This window comes from Ascidia mentula, chromosome 1, assembly GCF_947561715.1.
Source record: "Ascidia mentula chromosome 1, kaAscMent1.1, whole genome shotgun sequence".
Lineage (NCBI taxonomy): Eukaryota > Metazoa > Chordata > Ascidiacea > Phlebobranchia > Ascidiidae > Ascidia > Ascidia mentula.
The window spans coordinates 10,369,329-10,385,013 of NC_138566.1; the positions used below are offsets into that span (position 1 = coordinate 10,369,329).

The window sequence follows — 15,685 nt, forward strand, 5'->3', positions numbered from 1 at the left end:
GGAATATTTAGGTCAAAACGGTTGCGGCGAAGAATGTCAGAAATTTTTTGAGTAAAGTGAACATGGTTACATTAATATACTGAAGAATATTTGCAAAGCGCAATTTCGTGTTCAAAGTTTGGCTGGCGTAAAACCTTTTTGAAAGGCATTACCAGACCGATGAAGGTCATACTAGCAGGATGGGCAAAAACTGGAACAGCAACAATGTGGGCTGCTTTCGACATTCTTGGGTACAAAACATATCACTGGCTGGATCACTTTGAACATAGAGGAGATGAATAGACCCGCATTCTAACCTACGGGGGGACTGCAGAAGATTTTCAAAAAATGTTTCATGATGTTGATGTTGTCTCCGATTCACCAGTCGCCCTATGCTGGCAGGAAATCCACGAAGCATTTCCTGAATGCAAGGTAACAATATCGCAAAGGAAGAAGGGTTTCCAAGTGATGTCAATCGTAAAACCACAATAAATTAAGTAAACGTTATTGTGCATTTCCAGCACATGCCAGCAGAAAAAAAATCTACAACTGCTTAACAGTTTTCCTGACAAATGTAACAACAGATTTGTTTGACAGATTGTACTAACCACACGAAACGAAGACGCGTGGTATAAAAGTTGCCGTTCGTTTTTGAGAGATCATGAGGCTGACGTATTTTCTAAAATCATCTATACGTTGTCGCCGACCGGTTGGAAGTACATCGCATATTTTCGAAGTAGCGGTAACAAAAAAACAAAAATTGCTACTCTCCATTTTCTCAATGCATTGTATATTGAAGCTATGTTAACGTTCGGACATTACGTGGCGTGGCCGTGGTCGGACGTATCCGTGGTCGGCAGAAACGAAATGATAATGAAGCGGAACTTTCGGCAACACAATATTAGCGTCTTACAAGTAAGTTTAGCAAAACCAATTCAATCGAAATAATCTGGAATATCCACAAGAAATTGTCTGTCAAGTCCAATCCAGATTAAATAAAATTGTTGTTTGATTCGTGATACCATGCATAATATAGTGGCTTCCCTTTCAGAACGCGCCGAAAGACAAGCTTCTGGTGTATTCAGTGTGTGATGGATGGGAACCCTTGTGCAAGTTCCTTGGAGTTGACGTTCCGGATCAACCTTTTCCCCACAAGAACAAATCCGGAAAAGCGGTGACAGAGCATCATGAGCATAAAGTATTAACACGTATAAAGGTGGAAATGTATTGTGTTGTAACCTGTTTAGGGATTTTGTTGGCATGTCTGGTGTATTGGCTGATGTAAACCTGACGTCGAGTTGAAATTTTGTTGGGACGTCTTAACGTACAGATTTTGCTTACGAAAACTTTAAACCCCTCATTACCATTCAACATTGAGAATATGGAAACCTTGTTTTTTTGAATAAAATATGTTAAGAATATCTCTCTGCAAGAGTTAAATACACAAATTGTGATTAGCACTATCAAACATAACAAATGCACAAAAAATCAAACTGATGGCCAGACATTCTGTTCATTTTCTTGGAGGGAATGTTCCCAACCGTTGACTCTTGTCTGCGCGTGTTTATTTCATATTGTTTCTCTTCCCTTGTGTCTCGTGTAAAACTAACACAATTTCACACGACAGCGAAGAGAGCACGTTGTTCCAAAGTGTCATGAAAGTAACAAAACAGTAAGCTGACTCAAGAAATCGTACAGTGGCCCGAAAGGTCAATCGCAATCTATAAATTCAAAACCACAATGTTAATAAATGTAACAATAATCACGCGCGCTTTGGATAGGATTATAATAAAACGAAAGTGAAATGTGTCAACCAAACCAGCAGCCTGGAAAAATATCAACAGATCAACAGGAAAATCAACAGGAAAAATATCAACAGAATTCCCATTTTGTATCAAATGTTTACAGTTCATTCACAAACCACCAGGAGGATTTGTTTGATTTTGATCTTCTGCTGAGAGTATTTTAAATCCGGAAAGTCCCGAAAGCGGATTTGCCTCTGCTACATCCTACGACATTTAAAGTAATTTTAAATTATTTGCAAGTGTTTGTTGAATTTTGTATCAAATAGTTGTCACTTTGCACAAAAATATACTGAAAAAAAAGAAATGCCTGGTTGGAAAATCGAGTGTTTGCTGAGGTCCATAGAAGTAATAATACGCCAGGTGGCATGTCCAAATTCAAAATCCTATCTTGAAATTCAAATCGCGAGTGCGCAAGTTTTTCTTGATTTTGAAAGTTAAAAGTTTTATTTAGAAATTTGCTCGCGTTCTAAATGCATTCTCCAACAAGACATAAGTACCAATGCCAGTGTCCTGTACATTTACACATCAAGGTTTTTCGAAGGTGCTACTTGTACGCAGTTAATGGGTTACACGCCACTGCGTTAGGCAAACAAACTAAGAAGTCGGCGGACAGTCCTTCAGTTAAGAGTGGCGGACAGTCAATCAGTTGCGCAAATTTACATTGCGACCTAGATTGGATGTTATGTCGTGTGCAAATATTTCCAAAAACGGTTGCTTCAAAGCATGTCAGGATTTTTATGAATTAAGTTGCCTACATTTATTAACTTACGAAAAAGCGTTTGTTTTGTGTTCAGAGTTTATCTGACAAAAGCTGTTTGAAAGGCATAACCAGGCCGATGAAGGTCATACTAGCAGGATGGGCAAAAACTGGAACAGCAACAATGTGTGTTGCTTTCGACATCCTTGGGTACAAAACATATCACTGGCTTGATCACTTTGAACATAGAGGAGATGAATGGACTCGCATTCTAACCTACGGGGGGACTGCAGAAGATTTTCAAAGAATACTTCATGATGTTGATGTGATTTCTGATTCACCAGCCGCCCTATGCTGGCAGGAAATCCACGAAGCATTTCCTGACTGCAAGGTAACAATATCGCAATTGAAAAAGGGTCGAATATTAATGTATCTACCATCAACAAAAACAACTAATTCATCAACGTTTTTGTTCGTCAACTATTTCCAGCACATGCCAGTAGAAAAAACAATTTACAACTTCTAAAAAGCTTTAATGACAATGTAACAACAGATTTGTTTGATAGATTGTACTAACCACACGAGATGAAGATGCGTGGTATAAAAGTTGCAGTTCGTATCTAAGAGATCATGAGGCTGACGTATTTTCTAAAATCATCTATACGTTGTCGCCGACCGGTTGGAAGTACATCGCATTTTTGCGGAGTAACGGTAACAAAAACATGAATACTATACTCCCTATTTTCTCAATGCATTGTATATTTAAGCTATGTTAACGTTCGGACATTACGTGGCGTGGCCGTGGTCGGACATATCAGGCAGAAATGAAATGATAATGAGGCGGAACTTCCGGCAACACAATATCAGTGTCTTACAAGTAAGATTAGCAAAACCCAGTTGATTGAAACAATCTAGATTAGAACTACACCTAATCTATAGAAATATGCCTGTCAATTCCAATCTAGATTAACTGAGGTTTACTGTATAAAATTGTTGTTTGAATGTTGATATTATGCACAGCATGGTTTCCATTTTAGAACGCGCCGAAAGACAAGCTTCTGGTGTATTCAGTGTGTGATGGATGGGAACCCTTGTGCAAGTTTCTTGGAGTTGCCGTTCCGGATCGACCTTTTCCCCACAAGAATAAATCCGGAAAAGCGGTGACAGAGCATCATGAGCATAAAGTATTAACACGTATGAAGGAGGAAATGTATTGTGTTGCAACATTTTTAGGGATTTTATTGGCATTTCTGATCTATTGGCTGATGTAAATAAGATGTCGAGTTGCAATTTTGTTGGAACGCCTTAACGTTCAGATATTGCTTACGAAAAAGTTTAAATACCCTATATTCCAACGCAACATTGGGAATATGGGAACCTTGTTTTGTTGAAAACAATTTGTTAAGTTTCTCGCTCTGTCAGTGTCGGGCACACAAATTGTGATTAGCGCTAAGGAACATATTAAAGGTACAAAAAGTCAAACTGATTGGCAGAGTATTATGTTTATTTTTGTGAGGGAAAATTAATAGTTGACTCTTGTCTGCGCGTGTCTGCTACATATTGTCTCTCTTCCCTTGTGTCTTGTGTTAAATTAACACAACTTCACGACTTCTGCGGAAGTAATAAAACAGTAAGCTGACTCAAGAAAGTGTACAGTGGCCCGAAAGGTCAATCGCAAGCTACAAATTCAAAACCACAATGTTAATAAATGTAACAATAATTACGCGGCGCTTTGGATAGGATTGTCGTAAAACAGAACGTGAAAATGTCAACGAAACTTCCTATATCTGCGAATCGTTTTAGATTCTTAAAACTTCCTCAATATGCGAAAATCTTGTGCTTTAAAATTACAGGCATGACGACAAATAATATAAAATAGACTGTGTATCGAATGTTATGCTATATACAGTTGGTAAATATACTCGACACAGCGTCAAGCATGTAGAAAAGTTGTTATGTAGAAATTTGTTACCAGGATAGAGTGAGAAGTTGATCCAAGTATATTATTACATTACAATATTTCGTGTTTTTTAAACTTAATACTAAAAACTTTACGTGAACCATTCCACTATATGTCTTAAAAAGACGGGATCGACAACTAAAGCAAATATGGAATTTTTATACTAAACATCATCGTATATGAAATTAAACGATTTGTTTACCGCATATAAGACCACTCGCGCGTATGTGCGTAAATTAACCACAAGCGAAATCCAAACCGTACATGTGGCACTCTAGTATAAAGTAATGTAATACAATATACGTCATAACAAAATAGGAACAAATATTATTAAAGAAAAGAATGGAAGAATATGCGGCAAAATGCAAATCTTCTCTTTATCGTCCCAGTCCGTTTTTTCTTCGCACTTACTGTAATATTTCAGTCTCTCGGACGAATGTATTCAATGAAAGTGCAACATTTGACCAGCGCACCGCATGCACCTCTAGCTACTGCTATTGTAACCACCCACTGAGTCCTATCTGGTCTTACATCCGCCGGCAAAACAGCGAGTGAGAAAATGATGATCTGAGATATCTTACACATACTAACATTCCTGCACAAGCATTTTACAAGAAATTAAAATACATGCTCCAAACATATTCGCGTTATCAAAGAATACAAGCCATATGCCGTTCGTCATTAAATACTAAAGGACATATAGGTCTAATGGGGATAAAACGTTCACTTATCATAACACTGGAATAGTTAATTCAGGACGTATTTAGCTGTTGGTCATTATAATTGCGATAAGAATATGACAACAACGAAAACTTTTTTTTATTTGGTAAGGAGTCCTCAATTTTTAAAAGTTAAGAAAAGTCATTCATCGTCAAACATTTTTCCATGAAAGAAATTTTTAGGCATATGTACCGTTAGTAAAAGTATCTGAAAATAAAACCATATATATTTTGTTGAAACATTCATGTATTAATGAACTTAATGGGTTCAAGGGGGCACTCAGTTGTGGGTTATATAATTGTTACATGCTCATGTCATAAAACACAGTTTTATTTAAGACTTGGCCGGTTGTCGATATATTCTTCATGAGTATTCAAAATCAAGCAAAATCGACAACCCTAAACACACATCCGCTTCTAGTTATTCCTTTTTGGAAATTTTTTGTTTGAAGTTAAATAAATGCCGCTAAATCGGAAACATGGCAGTGGGCACTGAGCACATATCCGACTTGGCGTTCATTGTCACTTCGCTTTAAGTCGGCGTTCACCGGTTGCCACAGAGCAGGCCCCAAAGGTCTGGGACTTAAGGTGTTGACGCTACGCATCGACATGCCCTGGGCGGATGCGTTGTAAACGAAAAACGTTCGCCCAGGGATACTTGGGACTATATATACAAGAAGACCAAGGGACATTCAATCGTATCCAACTTGTAGAACTTACACGAAGATAAGACTTACAAGTTACTTACAATGGAATACGCTTACAGTCAAACCAAATCTGACAATGTGTTAAACGGCACACGCCGACCAACACAGAAGAGAAAACTTGCCAACGAGTCAACTTGTATCGGAGCAAAGAAACGTCGACCCAATGCTGCTGGCAAGGAACGTCAGAGATTGCAAGTATTCAACGAAGCCCTCGAAGATCTCCAGTCCGTGATTCCAATCAGGTTGACGCAAAACAGAAAACTTCACAAAAAGCAAACATTACAGGTAAGAACAAATTCAGATGTAAGAAATTAATGGTGTGATGTAGAAAAAAAGAAACGTTTTACCGCATAAAGTGACATAACTTTGTATGGCGGTTACTTACTACGGGTACATGTTTCAAGATATTAAAACAACAATTTTTTTTTAAAGCTTGCCATTCGTTACATCAACTTCCTCCACGGGTGTTTGGACGGCGAGAGACAATGGGACGAGCGCAGTAGATTCTGGTGCAAATCGGAAGATGAAAAAATGATGAACGCCATCGATGCAGCGAGTGTACCATCCCCGATGGAAAATTGTCCCAAAGTTACTTCTAATATCCAGATCCCGTCGTTTGCAAACTTCGGCGATCAAACGTGTATTACTGGAAACGTTGTGTGGCCAGAAACGCCACATTATAGCTCGTCACCTGAGCCAAGAGGGGAATGGCATGGAACCGAGTCCCAATTTAACATAGCATCGAGCAATTTTGCGGAAATTTCAGACAGTTTCAGTTTGGCGACTGATTGCGGAAACCACCAGGCAAACATAGTTGCCTCCAGTAATCCGTCTCCCCCAAACCCATATCAAAACACATTTGAGCAGAATTCCCACTTTTTATCAACTGTCCACAATTGTTACCCAAACCACCCGGAGGATTTGTTTGATTTTTTGTCTTCTGCTGAGAGTGTTTTAAATCCGGAAAGTCCCGAAAGCGGATTTGCCTCTGCTACATCCTACGACCTGTGACTGTGAGCTGTTTTGAAAATATTTGCTGCTTGTTTTATTGGTGATTATTTCGCATGAAAATATATTTTAACATGTGCTACCTGTAACTGACACAAATGTCGTGTAAGAATGTCAAGTGATTGCTAAGATCCATAGAAATAATGATACGCCAGCGTAGCGAAGATAAACGCAGCAACAGTAACGCGGTGCTTTTGAAGGGAGAATGTCATAAAAAAAGAAATTGCAACGTGTCAAGTGAGCTTCGTATCTTTGCGAGAAACGTGAGATTTTGTAAAGCTTAGCCGCTTATAATTTATCGTAACACATATACCGAAGAAATAAATGTAAAAGTGGTTCATTGTTATGGATGTGCGCTGTGATCGATGTTGTGTTACCGGTATTGCACGTCTCGTTGAGCCTCGACCTAAACCGTCAAGTTCAAAGTAGATAAACTCCTTGTGTTGCTCAGTTAATTTTTTTACTAAAAACTAAATTCTTAACACAAAAAGGTATTGGTTAAGGAATAGGTAAATATAATTATAACTTTTCTAGCCTCAAATCGTGTAACTGAGTATGATTGGAACTTTTGTATCTGAATGACAAGGGAATGGCCAGTACAAGTTCGTCAAAAAGCAATGCAGTAATTGCTGCTGGACTTCTGTTGAACCTGTTGTGCTCTATCAGCATTGTGTTTCTAAATAAATGGCTTTATTCAAGGAACAAGTTTCCCAACATAACATTGACCTGTATTCATTTCTTGGCTACCTCCCTTGGGTTGTTTATTTGTCAGTCATTTGGAGTGTTTACTCCTAAAAAGTTGGCCATTACACAGATATTGCCTCTTTCTGTAACTTTTTGTGGGTTTGTTGTTTTTACAAACTTATCACTGCAAAGCAATACAGTTGGAACATATCAACTTGCCAAAGTGCTCACAACACCTGTCATCATTATCATACAGACACACTTCTATGACAAATACTTCAGTAATGGCATCAAAGCAACTTTGGTAAATGCTTATTTGTGAGCTTGATTCTGTTGCTAATGAAAAGTTTATTTACTTTGTAGGTTCCTATTGCACTTGGAGTGTTCATAAATTCATATTATGACATTAAGTTCAATGTCATTGGGACTGTTTATGCACTTTTGGGTGTTGCTGTTACCTCAGTATATCAAATTGTAGGTAATTCTCATCATTCTCTACGTGGTCACATTGCTGATGTTCTGTTTTTGATTGCAGTTAGTTGGAAGCAAGCAAAATGAGCTCCAGGCCAATTCAATGCAACTGTTGTACTACCAAGCTCCATTGTCTACTCTATTACTGTTAATAACTATTCCATTTTTTGAACCTATTGTATCTGGTAATGGTCTTTTCAGTGGTGTGTGGAACACAGGTTTGTTTCTGTTTATTATATGTGGCCGGTATTATGATGTGTTTTATCATTGCAGATGTACTGCTTTTGGTTGCTCTGACTGGATGTGTAGCGTTTCTTATCAATTTAACAATATTTTGGATCATTGGAAATACTTCTCCGGTGACGTACAATATGTTTGGCCATTTTAAATTTTGTATAACGCTGCTTGGTGGCTATTTAATTTTTAATGATCCCATACAGTTCAACCAACTTATTGGAATTTTTATAACCCTGTTTGGTAAGTATAGAGATGTTGTGAATGCCACACCCATAATGTAAACACTTATGCTTTCTTATTGATTGCAGGTATTATTGTGTATACCCACTTGAAGCTGAAGAATAACAAGCAAGAAGAGGGCAAATCATCGAAGCTGACAACTAAACCGTAGCCAATGCAATGTTTCCAACCAAATACACAAATTTTGGGATGGAATTTGCAATCATGAAATAAATTGTAAATGCAGTATTCTCTATACTATGCCTTCCTATGCTGCATTAGTTGCTTTAGACAAGAAATGGTAAAATATTTACATGACATGAACTGCACTTTACTTGATTTAGACTTTTGTGAAATGTTTTAAATCAGCAACTCTTCTGTTTGAAGCATGATTCAATGTTTTTCCTCATTTGGTAAATTTTACTTCGTCCCAAAGATTTGCACAACTGACGTACTAGAATAAATTGCTTGTGCTACTTGGAATACCTATCATGAAACATTCGCATTTGTGTACAAATTCATGTTTTTATCTTGTTAGCTGTATTTATATATGCCCACTGTACTTTTGCGTCAGCACATTAGGCAATAAACCAATAATCTGCCAATCACTAAATTTTGATAAAATCTGATGCATTGTAGCTTTTTGCTCATTTAACATAATTGTCTGGCCTAGGAATAGTGAAGTTTTTCTTATGTATCTAAATTTGTAAAAGTCAAGAGGCCCATTATCACAATTCAGGGAGATATGTTTTCTAAAACTCAAATCTGGAGCATTTCAGAAAAACAGATCTTATAAACACAAGCAGATATATATCGTAGCATTGATTTTTTGCAGAATTCACCATATATTGCCACTGAAGTTTTCTTGACCAACTGGTTTATTGATACTATTTCAAAGGGAACAGGAGAAAAATGTACATGAACTTGTTAATTGAACCAGTCACATCCAAATTATTTCTTCCAGCAGTTGTTCTCGTAATCCCATTTTGAGGAAATACCAGTAACAGAATTGCTGTGCAGTTGCAGCTGCTTTTTGATGCTAGCTTGAACCCACTCTTCTGAGATTGTATGGGGCATCGGAGGAAGAATAAATTTCTTCAGAAAAACTACGAAAACACCAACTAAACTGCACAGTAAGAGTGTGACGCCTATTGATGTTTTCCAGGTGTCGTTGCTGCGCATCATATCACCCATGGTCATGCTGAAGTGCATGTTGTAGAGGTCCATTTGTTCATCGATTGATAGGTTTTTCCAATCACCCAGTTCCTTTTCTTTTAAAGCCTTTAAGTCATCTGAAAAAGTCCATGTTACTGTTTTTTTTTTTTAATTTCCTGTACCAAATAAAAACCAAAACAACCAAGTTATGCAAAAAAAAATTTCTGGAATAAGGAATTAACTATAACAGACTGGGTAATGGTAATAATTGTATACTTCGGAATCAACCTTCTGTCACATATACCTTTGAGTATTTTAGAATAGTCTGGATGTGGGTGGTGCGTGAGCACTGTACAAAGCCTCTTAATGGTACAGAAGTAGAAAATTGCTGTGCATGCTTTTATAGTAAACTAGGCATTAATTACTTTATGCAAATGTATGTTACTGTGTTGCAAAGTGTTGTAACATTCTCCATTTAAAACAAGGCTGCCATGGTTTACACTTTAAAGCCCAGGAGTTAGGCAACCTACTGCACAAATAACCAAAGCGAAACTCACCTGGGCAAACAACAAAGCCTGTAGTAACTGAATTTAACTCCTGTTTTATGGGTTGTATTGTGTATTAAAGTTTACAAAACCGTCGGGTATACTCGCGAAAAGTATTATATATAAATAAACATTATGCATTATGACGTTCAAAACAAATGATTCCAAACCACAACAAACATAGGCTACATGCTTTAATTTTCAAGTATCATTTTCAACTGGTGATTTATATTTTATTTGTTGCTTATGCCAATTTAATTGCTAACCTGAAATCGGAATAGCGCGGGGTTCATCCGGCAATGGAGCATATAGATTTTCGAAAAATTCTTCGTTAACTTTCAGACCGGAGTTGGCAACGACATCTGAAACACCACTCATCCTTGCGACGTTCATTACCCCGAGGTTTCTTCCCATAATACCCCGTCTCAACGCAACTCTGAGTATGTTCGAAGCCATTTTTTCAAGGTTTGGTGCAAAATAAACGAAACGCAGGACCAACAACACCTTCCAAACAAACCTAAAGCTCGAATGTCAAACAAGTCGGTTCAGTGGTCCCGTTTGCAGGCACTTTATCCTACGGATCAGAAACACCTACTTTCTGTGAGATGTTCTTTACAACAAATATTCATGGTTTCGACACATATGGTTTTACGGGTAGTACAATATTAAATTATTATTCTTAAAATTCGTAACAAATGTATTAATTTCTGCATTTTTTTGCCGGCAAAATTTTGTGACGTCATAATTGGGATACATCTAGTCACGTAGCAATTCAAAAGTTTAAATTAACTAATTTTGCAATTTCTACTCCAATTAAAACAATTAGCCATCGATGTCTGTTATTTCACCGAAAGACCGAATTGGTATAAATTTTCATGTTCCTCGGTAGTCATAACCCATTTTTAGTTTTGGGGGATGAAGGATCAGTCAATCTCAACGTAAAAGTGATTCACAATAAGATCTTCTCGCAATGATCCGCCCGCTTGATTGTCATTTAACGTCGCATTACGAAACATTTAAGATATGTTGCGGTTAATTTTAGACGATTTCCTTCGCCTAAAAAGCAATGCATTTTCCGCCAATCTTTAACTGCAGCATTATTGCGACGTCAGACCCATTGTTGGCGCGAAGTCGAAACCATGAAATAAAAAAAATGCACGGCTTTCTCAACAATACAACAGTATACCGGCCTTATACAACTTATTCGCGTAAGTAACAGCAATATACTTACCATAGCAAAACACTTTTCTTGCCTTCGAGAGCACTATTGCCAGGCTATTGCAACTCCTATAGCCTGACAAATGAATTTGATCTAAATGAGAATTTTGAAGGTGGGACCAACAGTGATTTATTTTTCCTCAAAATCCGCCGCAATAAGCTCTTTTAACCTTAACATTGGCACCCATGCATAGTCTATACTCATTGCATTTCCTCACACCATTGCATTTCCTCTGTTACGAGGGACAGAGTTAAAGAAGGACATTTTCAGCCCTAGAACCTTCCTTTCATAGAAATACAGAGGTACGATCTTTACATGGCGCATGACAGCACAACCTCTGTTGCGCTCTGTGTCCAAGCAGTTTTTCTTTCGCTTAAAGTTTATCGGAAAAGATGATTTATAAGAAATTTATGGCTTTGCCCAAAAGTTGAGAAAATATGATGATTGCATGTGTCTCCTGACTTTGTATATATTCTTACAAAATAAATGTAGCGTAAATTTCCGAAATATTTTCCGTATATTTTGTGAAATTGCCTCTTCCGTGAACTTAGCACACGTTGCATCATGCTGGTCTTTCCCTGTAGTTGTGAAAATTTGTCTGTAGTTGGGTTGAGTGTAGAATCGTAGTTTGTGGCAAATAACATAACTGTGTTTATGTGTATCGTAGGTTACATAGTACACTAGGAAAATGGTTTTGGATCTAGATTTATTTCGTAGTGACAAGGGTGGCAACCCTGAAAAAATGCGAGAAAATCAAGCCAAACGTTACAAGGACGTAAAGCTCGTTGACAACCTTGTTGCCGCTGATACGGAATGGCGCAAATGTGAGTATATAAAGTTATGTGTCCGTGCAAAACAAACGTTTAATATTCACTTTTAGGTCGTTTCAACTTGGACAACCTAAACAAACTGAAGAATTTATGCAGCAAATGCATTGGTTTGAAAATGAAAAGCAAAGAGCCTGTGGGTACGGATGATACCTTGCCAGAAGATTTGCCCACCTTAGACCAACTGACTTCAGAAGTTATGTCAGTGAGTACCAAAACGAAAATTTCTTGAACTTTGGGTGTAGCCTATACTTTTGTAATTGCCACCTAATGTCAGTAATTGTTACTTGCGTCAGGGCCTGAAAGTTGTGCAGATTAAAAAGATACGAGTGACGGTGGATGATGAAATTACCAAATGTGATTTGAGGAGGCAAGAACTGGAGACAATTCGACAAAAAAACCTCAGAGAGATAGGAAACCTTTTGCACGACTCTGTTCCAGTCAGTAATGATGAGGTGTGTGCAATGTTCCATAGAAGTATACACAACAACAATGTTACAAATGTTCATTCCATTTTTTTATGAAAGGATGCGGACAACAAAATTGAAAGGACTTTTGGTGACTGCAGTGTAAGAAAGAGATATTCTCATGTTGATTTGGTTACCATGGTGGATGGATTTGAAGGGGAGAAAGGAACTGTTGTATCTGGGAATAGAGGATATTTTTTAAAAGGTTAATTTGTTTTTGCACAACTGTTAAACAAGCCTTAAATTATACCACTACTGATTTGAAGGTTAGTGTTTGGACATGATATAAATATAACAACTGAGCTTCTTACAGGTCCTTTGGTGTTTCTGGAACAGGCTTTGATCAACTTTGCACTTCAGAGACTTGCCAGCAATGGTTATGTTCCACTTTATACCCCTTATTTTATGCGCAAGGAAGTAATGCAAGAAGTTGCTCAACTGAGTCAATTTGATGAAGAACTTTATAAGGTAGGCTGATAAAAAAAATATTTTTATATTTCTATGTTACTGTTTTGTATGGGTCATTTGCTACAGTTTTCTTTACTGTTTTTGTAATATTTTTATGTGCAGGTAATTGGTAAATCGAGTGAGAAGTCAGATGACAGTGGTATGGATGAAAAATACCTCATTGCAACAAGTGAACAACCTATTGCTGCATTTCATCGCGATGACTGGTTGGAACCAGAAAAGTTGCCAATCAAATATGCTGGGTTTTCAACATGTTTCAGACAGGAAGTGGGATCACATGGACGAGACACTAGAGGGATATTCCGAGTTCATCAATTCGAGAAAGTGTGTTTGATTTTGTTGATGTGTTTTTGTGCATCACAATTATAAACTTTGCCCAACTTTTTGGCACATAATTCTGTTAGGGTACCTTATCAGTAATGTAGCGGGATATCTTATTAAAGCACAATCCCTTATCAATTTATGTCAGATTAATTGAGTCGTAATTGTTTGAGAGCATTAGGTTCATGCTCATGACTAGGTCAAGCAAAAATCCGGACATGTGGCATTTTGCAACCAAAAAAAATAGGCATATTGTTTCTTCCAGGTTAACAAATTCCCAACCTTTGGTTTTATCTGTACCATTTTCCTCATTAGGTGGAGCAGTTTGTTTTCTCATCACCAGAAAATTCATGGGAGTGTTTTGATGAAATGATCAACATTGCTGAATCCTTTTACAAGGTATTTGTCATTCTATGGTAAATTGGATATTATTTGCCAAATATATATTTTCTTGTGTTTTTTGCGCCAGGATCTCGGTATTGCTTATCGCATTGTTAACATCGTGTCGGGTGCTTTGAATCACGCAGCCTCCAAAAAGCTCGACCTTGAAGCTTGGTTCCCAGGATCAGGGGCGCATCGTGAGCTGGTCTCGTGTTCAAACTGTCTGGATTACCAAGCTAGAAGGTTGCGTGTGCGATTTGGGCAAACCAAAAAAATGATGGAAAAAGTAAGAGTGTTCGTGTGGATTCAATTTCCCAATTTGGTGTAGTTAAAAATATGATTGCAAGTGACACTTTTTGATTCTTTCAGGTGGAGTTTGTCCACATGCTGAATGCCACAATGTGTGCGACAACCCGCGTCATATGCGCTGTACTTGAAACATATCAAACCGAGGAAGGTGTTATGATACCAGAAGTACTGAAGCCCTTTATGCCCGAACGTAAGTGTAATTAACTTGTCCACAATATCGATGCTTTTAAATGGCCACAATTCGATAATGTTGGCGATACCAGGAGTTTGTAGAAAACAACTGTATAACAGTTTATTCACTTGATCTGTTTTAAATACCCGACTGTTTTGGGGATTTGTTGTCTTTCGCTTTTCGCAAATTAAATTCTAGCGGATACTAATTAGTGACGTTTTTGTCGGACTTTTTCGCCAACGCTGCGACAAATGGTTTTCTCTCGTTTTTCAACGCGCTAGGCTTAAACCTGGCAATAAACCAAAAAAAATATCGTAAATCAATATGCATTGTTGATTGTTGTCTTGGACAGTTTTTTTTTTCACTTGTAGATCGCAGCATGTTTAATACATCGTTTAGATTCGAGGTGTGAATAATTTGCGGCATTGATTATTTTACTCACCTCAGCATAAACGCACTATTTCGTAAAACAGAATACCGGGAGATGATCAAGTTCACGAAGGCGGCACCCATCGACGAGGTGGAAGCAAAAAAACAAAAGAAAAAATCCAAGGGAAAGAAGGGAGATATCTCGGAGGATTTGAAAGACCTCAAAATGGAATCGTGATCAAGCGGACTTCGCACAAACGAAGCGCGTATTTATACTGATTCGATGTTAACATATCGAATGCGTGCAAACCAGTTGGTGAAATTATTGAAGACCCGCTCTTAAATTAAGTAAATAGCTGTTTTACCTTATCCACTCTCGTAAAAGCATTCAGCCTTTGCTTATAACGAGAATACTACCGAGTTTATTTCCTGTCTGTTCAATTCGCAACCTTGCGTGATCGTGTTGCACAGATCTGCCAGTTGTTTTGTAGTATTTTCATTGGCCAACCAATCGCTAGGCAAGATGCATTGCCCGTTGTTGTCCCTTGTAGGTTGTTACAATCCGACGTACTGTCAAAAATCCCTTGTTGCGTTATAATGTTGATCTTGCTGCTGACGGTTTCAATGATATTTCTCGCATGTGCATTTCGATCTCCTCTGCTAAACTGCGAAACGCCGACCAAGTTGCTGAAGTTGAACTGCACGAGTCATTTTCATACTCTGGTTTGCTCAGTTTGGTGCAATGGGTTGACGTCTGTAGAACAACTTGACACCTATCATGACAAATTGGTTTATATCAAATTTGAATAAAACGGCTGTATCTCCGAACTTAACCCATTCGCCTTTCAACTGTTGTGTGAATGTACAGTGCAAACGATCGAAGATTGTGTTTTGACAACGTCGGGAAGCGATTGGTGCAAATTGGTGACGTAATAAATAAATATATTTACCTCCACGGCCCGAGAA

General features: G+C 37.8%; 5 protein-coding genes and 1 pseudogene across 5 annotated transcripts; 5 read left to right on the forward strand and 1 right to left on the reverse strand.

Moving 5' to 3' along the window:
- Positions 1-159: 159 nt before the first annotated feature.
- LOC145913388 (uncharacterized) lies at positions 160-1,572 on the forward strand (annotated as a pseudogene).
- A 1,048-nt stretch (positions 1,573-2,620) lies between these two features.
- Positions 2,621-3,752, forward strand: LOC145912439 (uncharacterized). Its single transcript, XM_082999938.1, has 4 exons — positions 2,621-2,872; positions 3,048-3,192; positions 3,249-3,358; positions 3,519-3,752. Exons 1-4 carry the CDS (start codon positions 2,621-2,623, stop codon positions 3,750-3,752), a joined length of 741 nt encoding a protein of 246 aa, XP_082856064.1.
- Positions 3,753-5,909: 2,157 nt separating this feature from the next.
- Positions 5,910-6,878, forward strand: LOC145912523 (uncharacterized). The gene is made up of 2 exons (XM_083000056.1): positions 5,910-6,152; positions 6,300-6,878. The coding sequence occupies exons 1-2, from the start codon at positions 5,910-5,912 to the stop codon at positions 6,876-6,878; spliced, it is 822 nt and encodes a 273-aa protein (XP_082856182.1).
- Positions 6,879-7,236: 358 nt separating this feature from the next.
- On the forward strand, positions 7,237-9,147 carry LOC145917737 (solute carrier family 35 member E3-like). Its single transcript, XM_083003011.1, has 5 exons — positions 7,237-7,863; positions 7,923-8,033; positions 8,095-8,248; positions 8,304-8,507; positions 8,576-9,147. The coding sequence occupies exons 1-5, from the start codon at positions 7,465-7,467 to the stop codon at positions 8,656-8,658; spliced, it is 951 nt and encodes a 316-aa protein (XP_082859137.1). The 5' UTR covers positions 7,237-7,464; the 3' UTR covers positions 8,659-9,147.
- A 146-nt stretch (positions 9,148-9,293) lies between these two features.
- On the reverse strand, positions 9,294-10,744 carry LOC145917738 (cytochrome c oxidase subunit 4 isoform 1, mitochondrial-like). The gene is made up of 2 exons (XM_083003012.1): positions 10,453-10,744; positions 9,294-9,778 (listed from the first exon to the last, which is right to left on the reverse strand). The coding sequence occupies exons 1-2, from the start codon at positions 10,640-10,642 to the stop codon at positions 9,438-9,440; spliced, it is 531 nt and encodes a 176-aa protein (XP_082859138.1). The 5' UTR covers positions 10,643-10,744; the 3' UTR covers positions 9,294-9,437.
- Positions 10,745-12,029: 1,285 nt separating this feature from the next.
- LOC145917735 (serine--tRNA ligase, cytoplasmic-like) lies at positions 12,030-15,668 on the forward strand. Its single transcript, XM_083003009.1, has 10 exons — positions 12,030-12,229; positions 12,286-12,437; positions 12,529-12,687; positions 12,760-12,904; positions 13,013-13,167; positions 13,270-13,491; positions 13,804-13,887; positions 13,958-14,155; positions 14,239-14,368; positions 14,824-15,668. Exons 1-10 carry the CDS (start codon positions 12,094-12,096, stop codon positions 14,955-14,957), a joined length of 1,515 nt encoding a protein of 504 aa, XP_082859135.1. The 5' UTR covers positions 12,030-12,093; the 3' UTR covers positions 14,958-15,668.
- Positions 15,669-15,685: the final 17 nt, after the last annotated feature.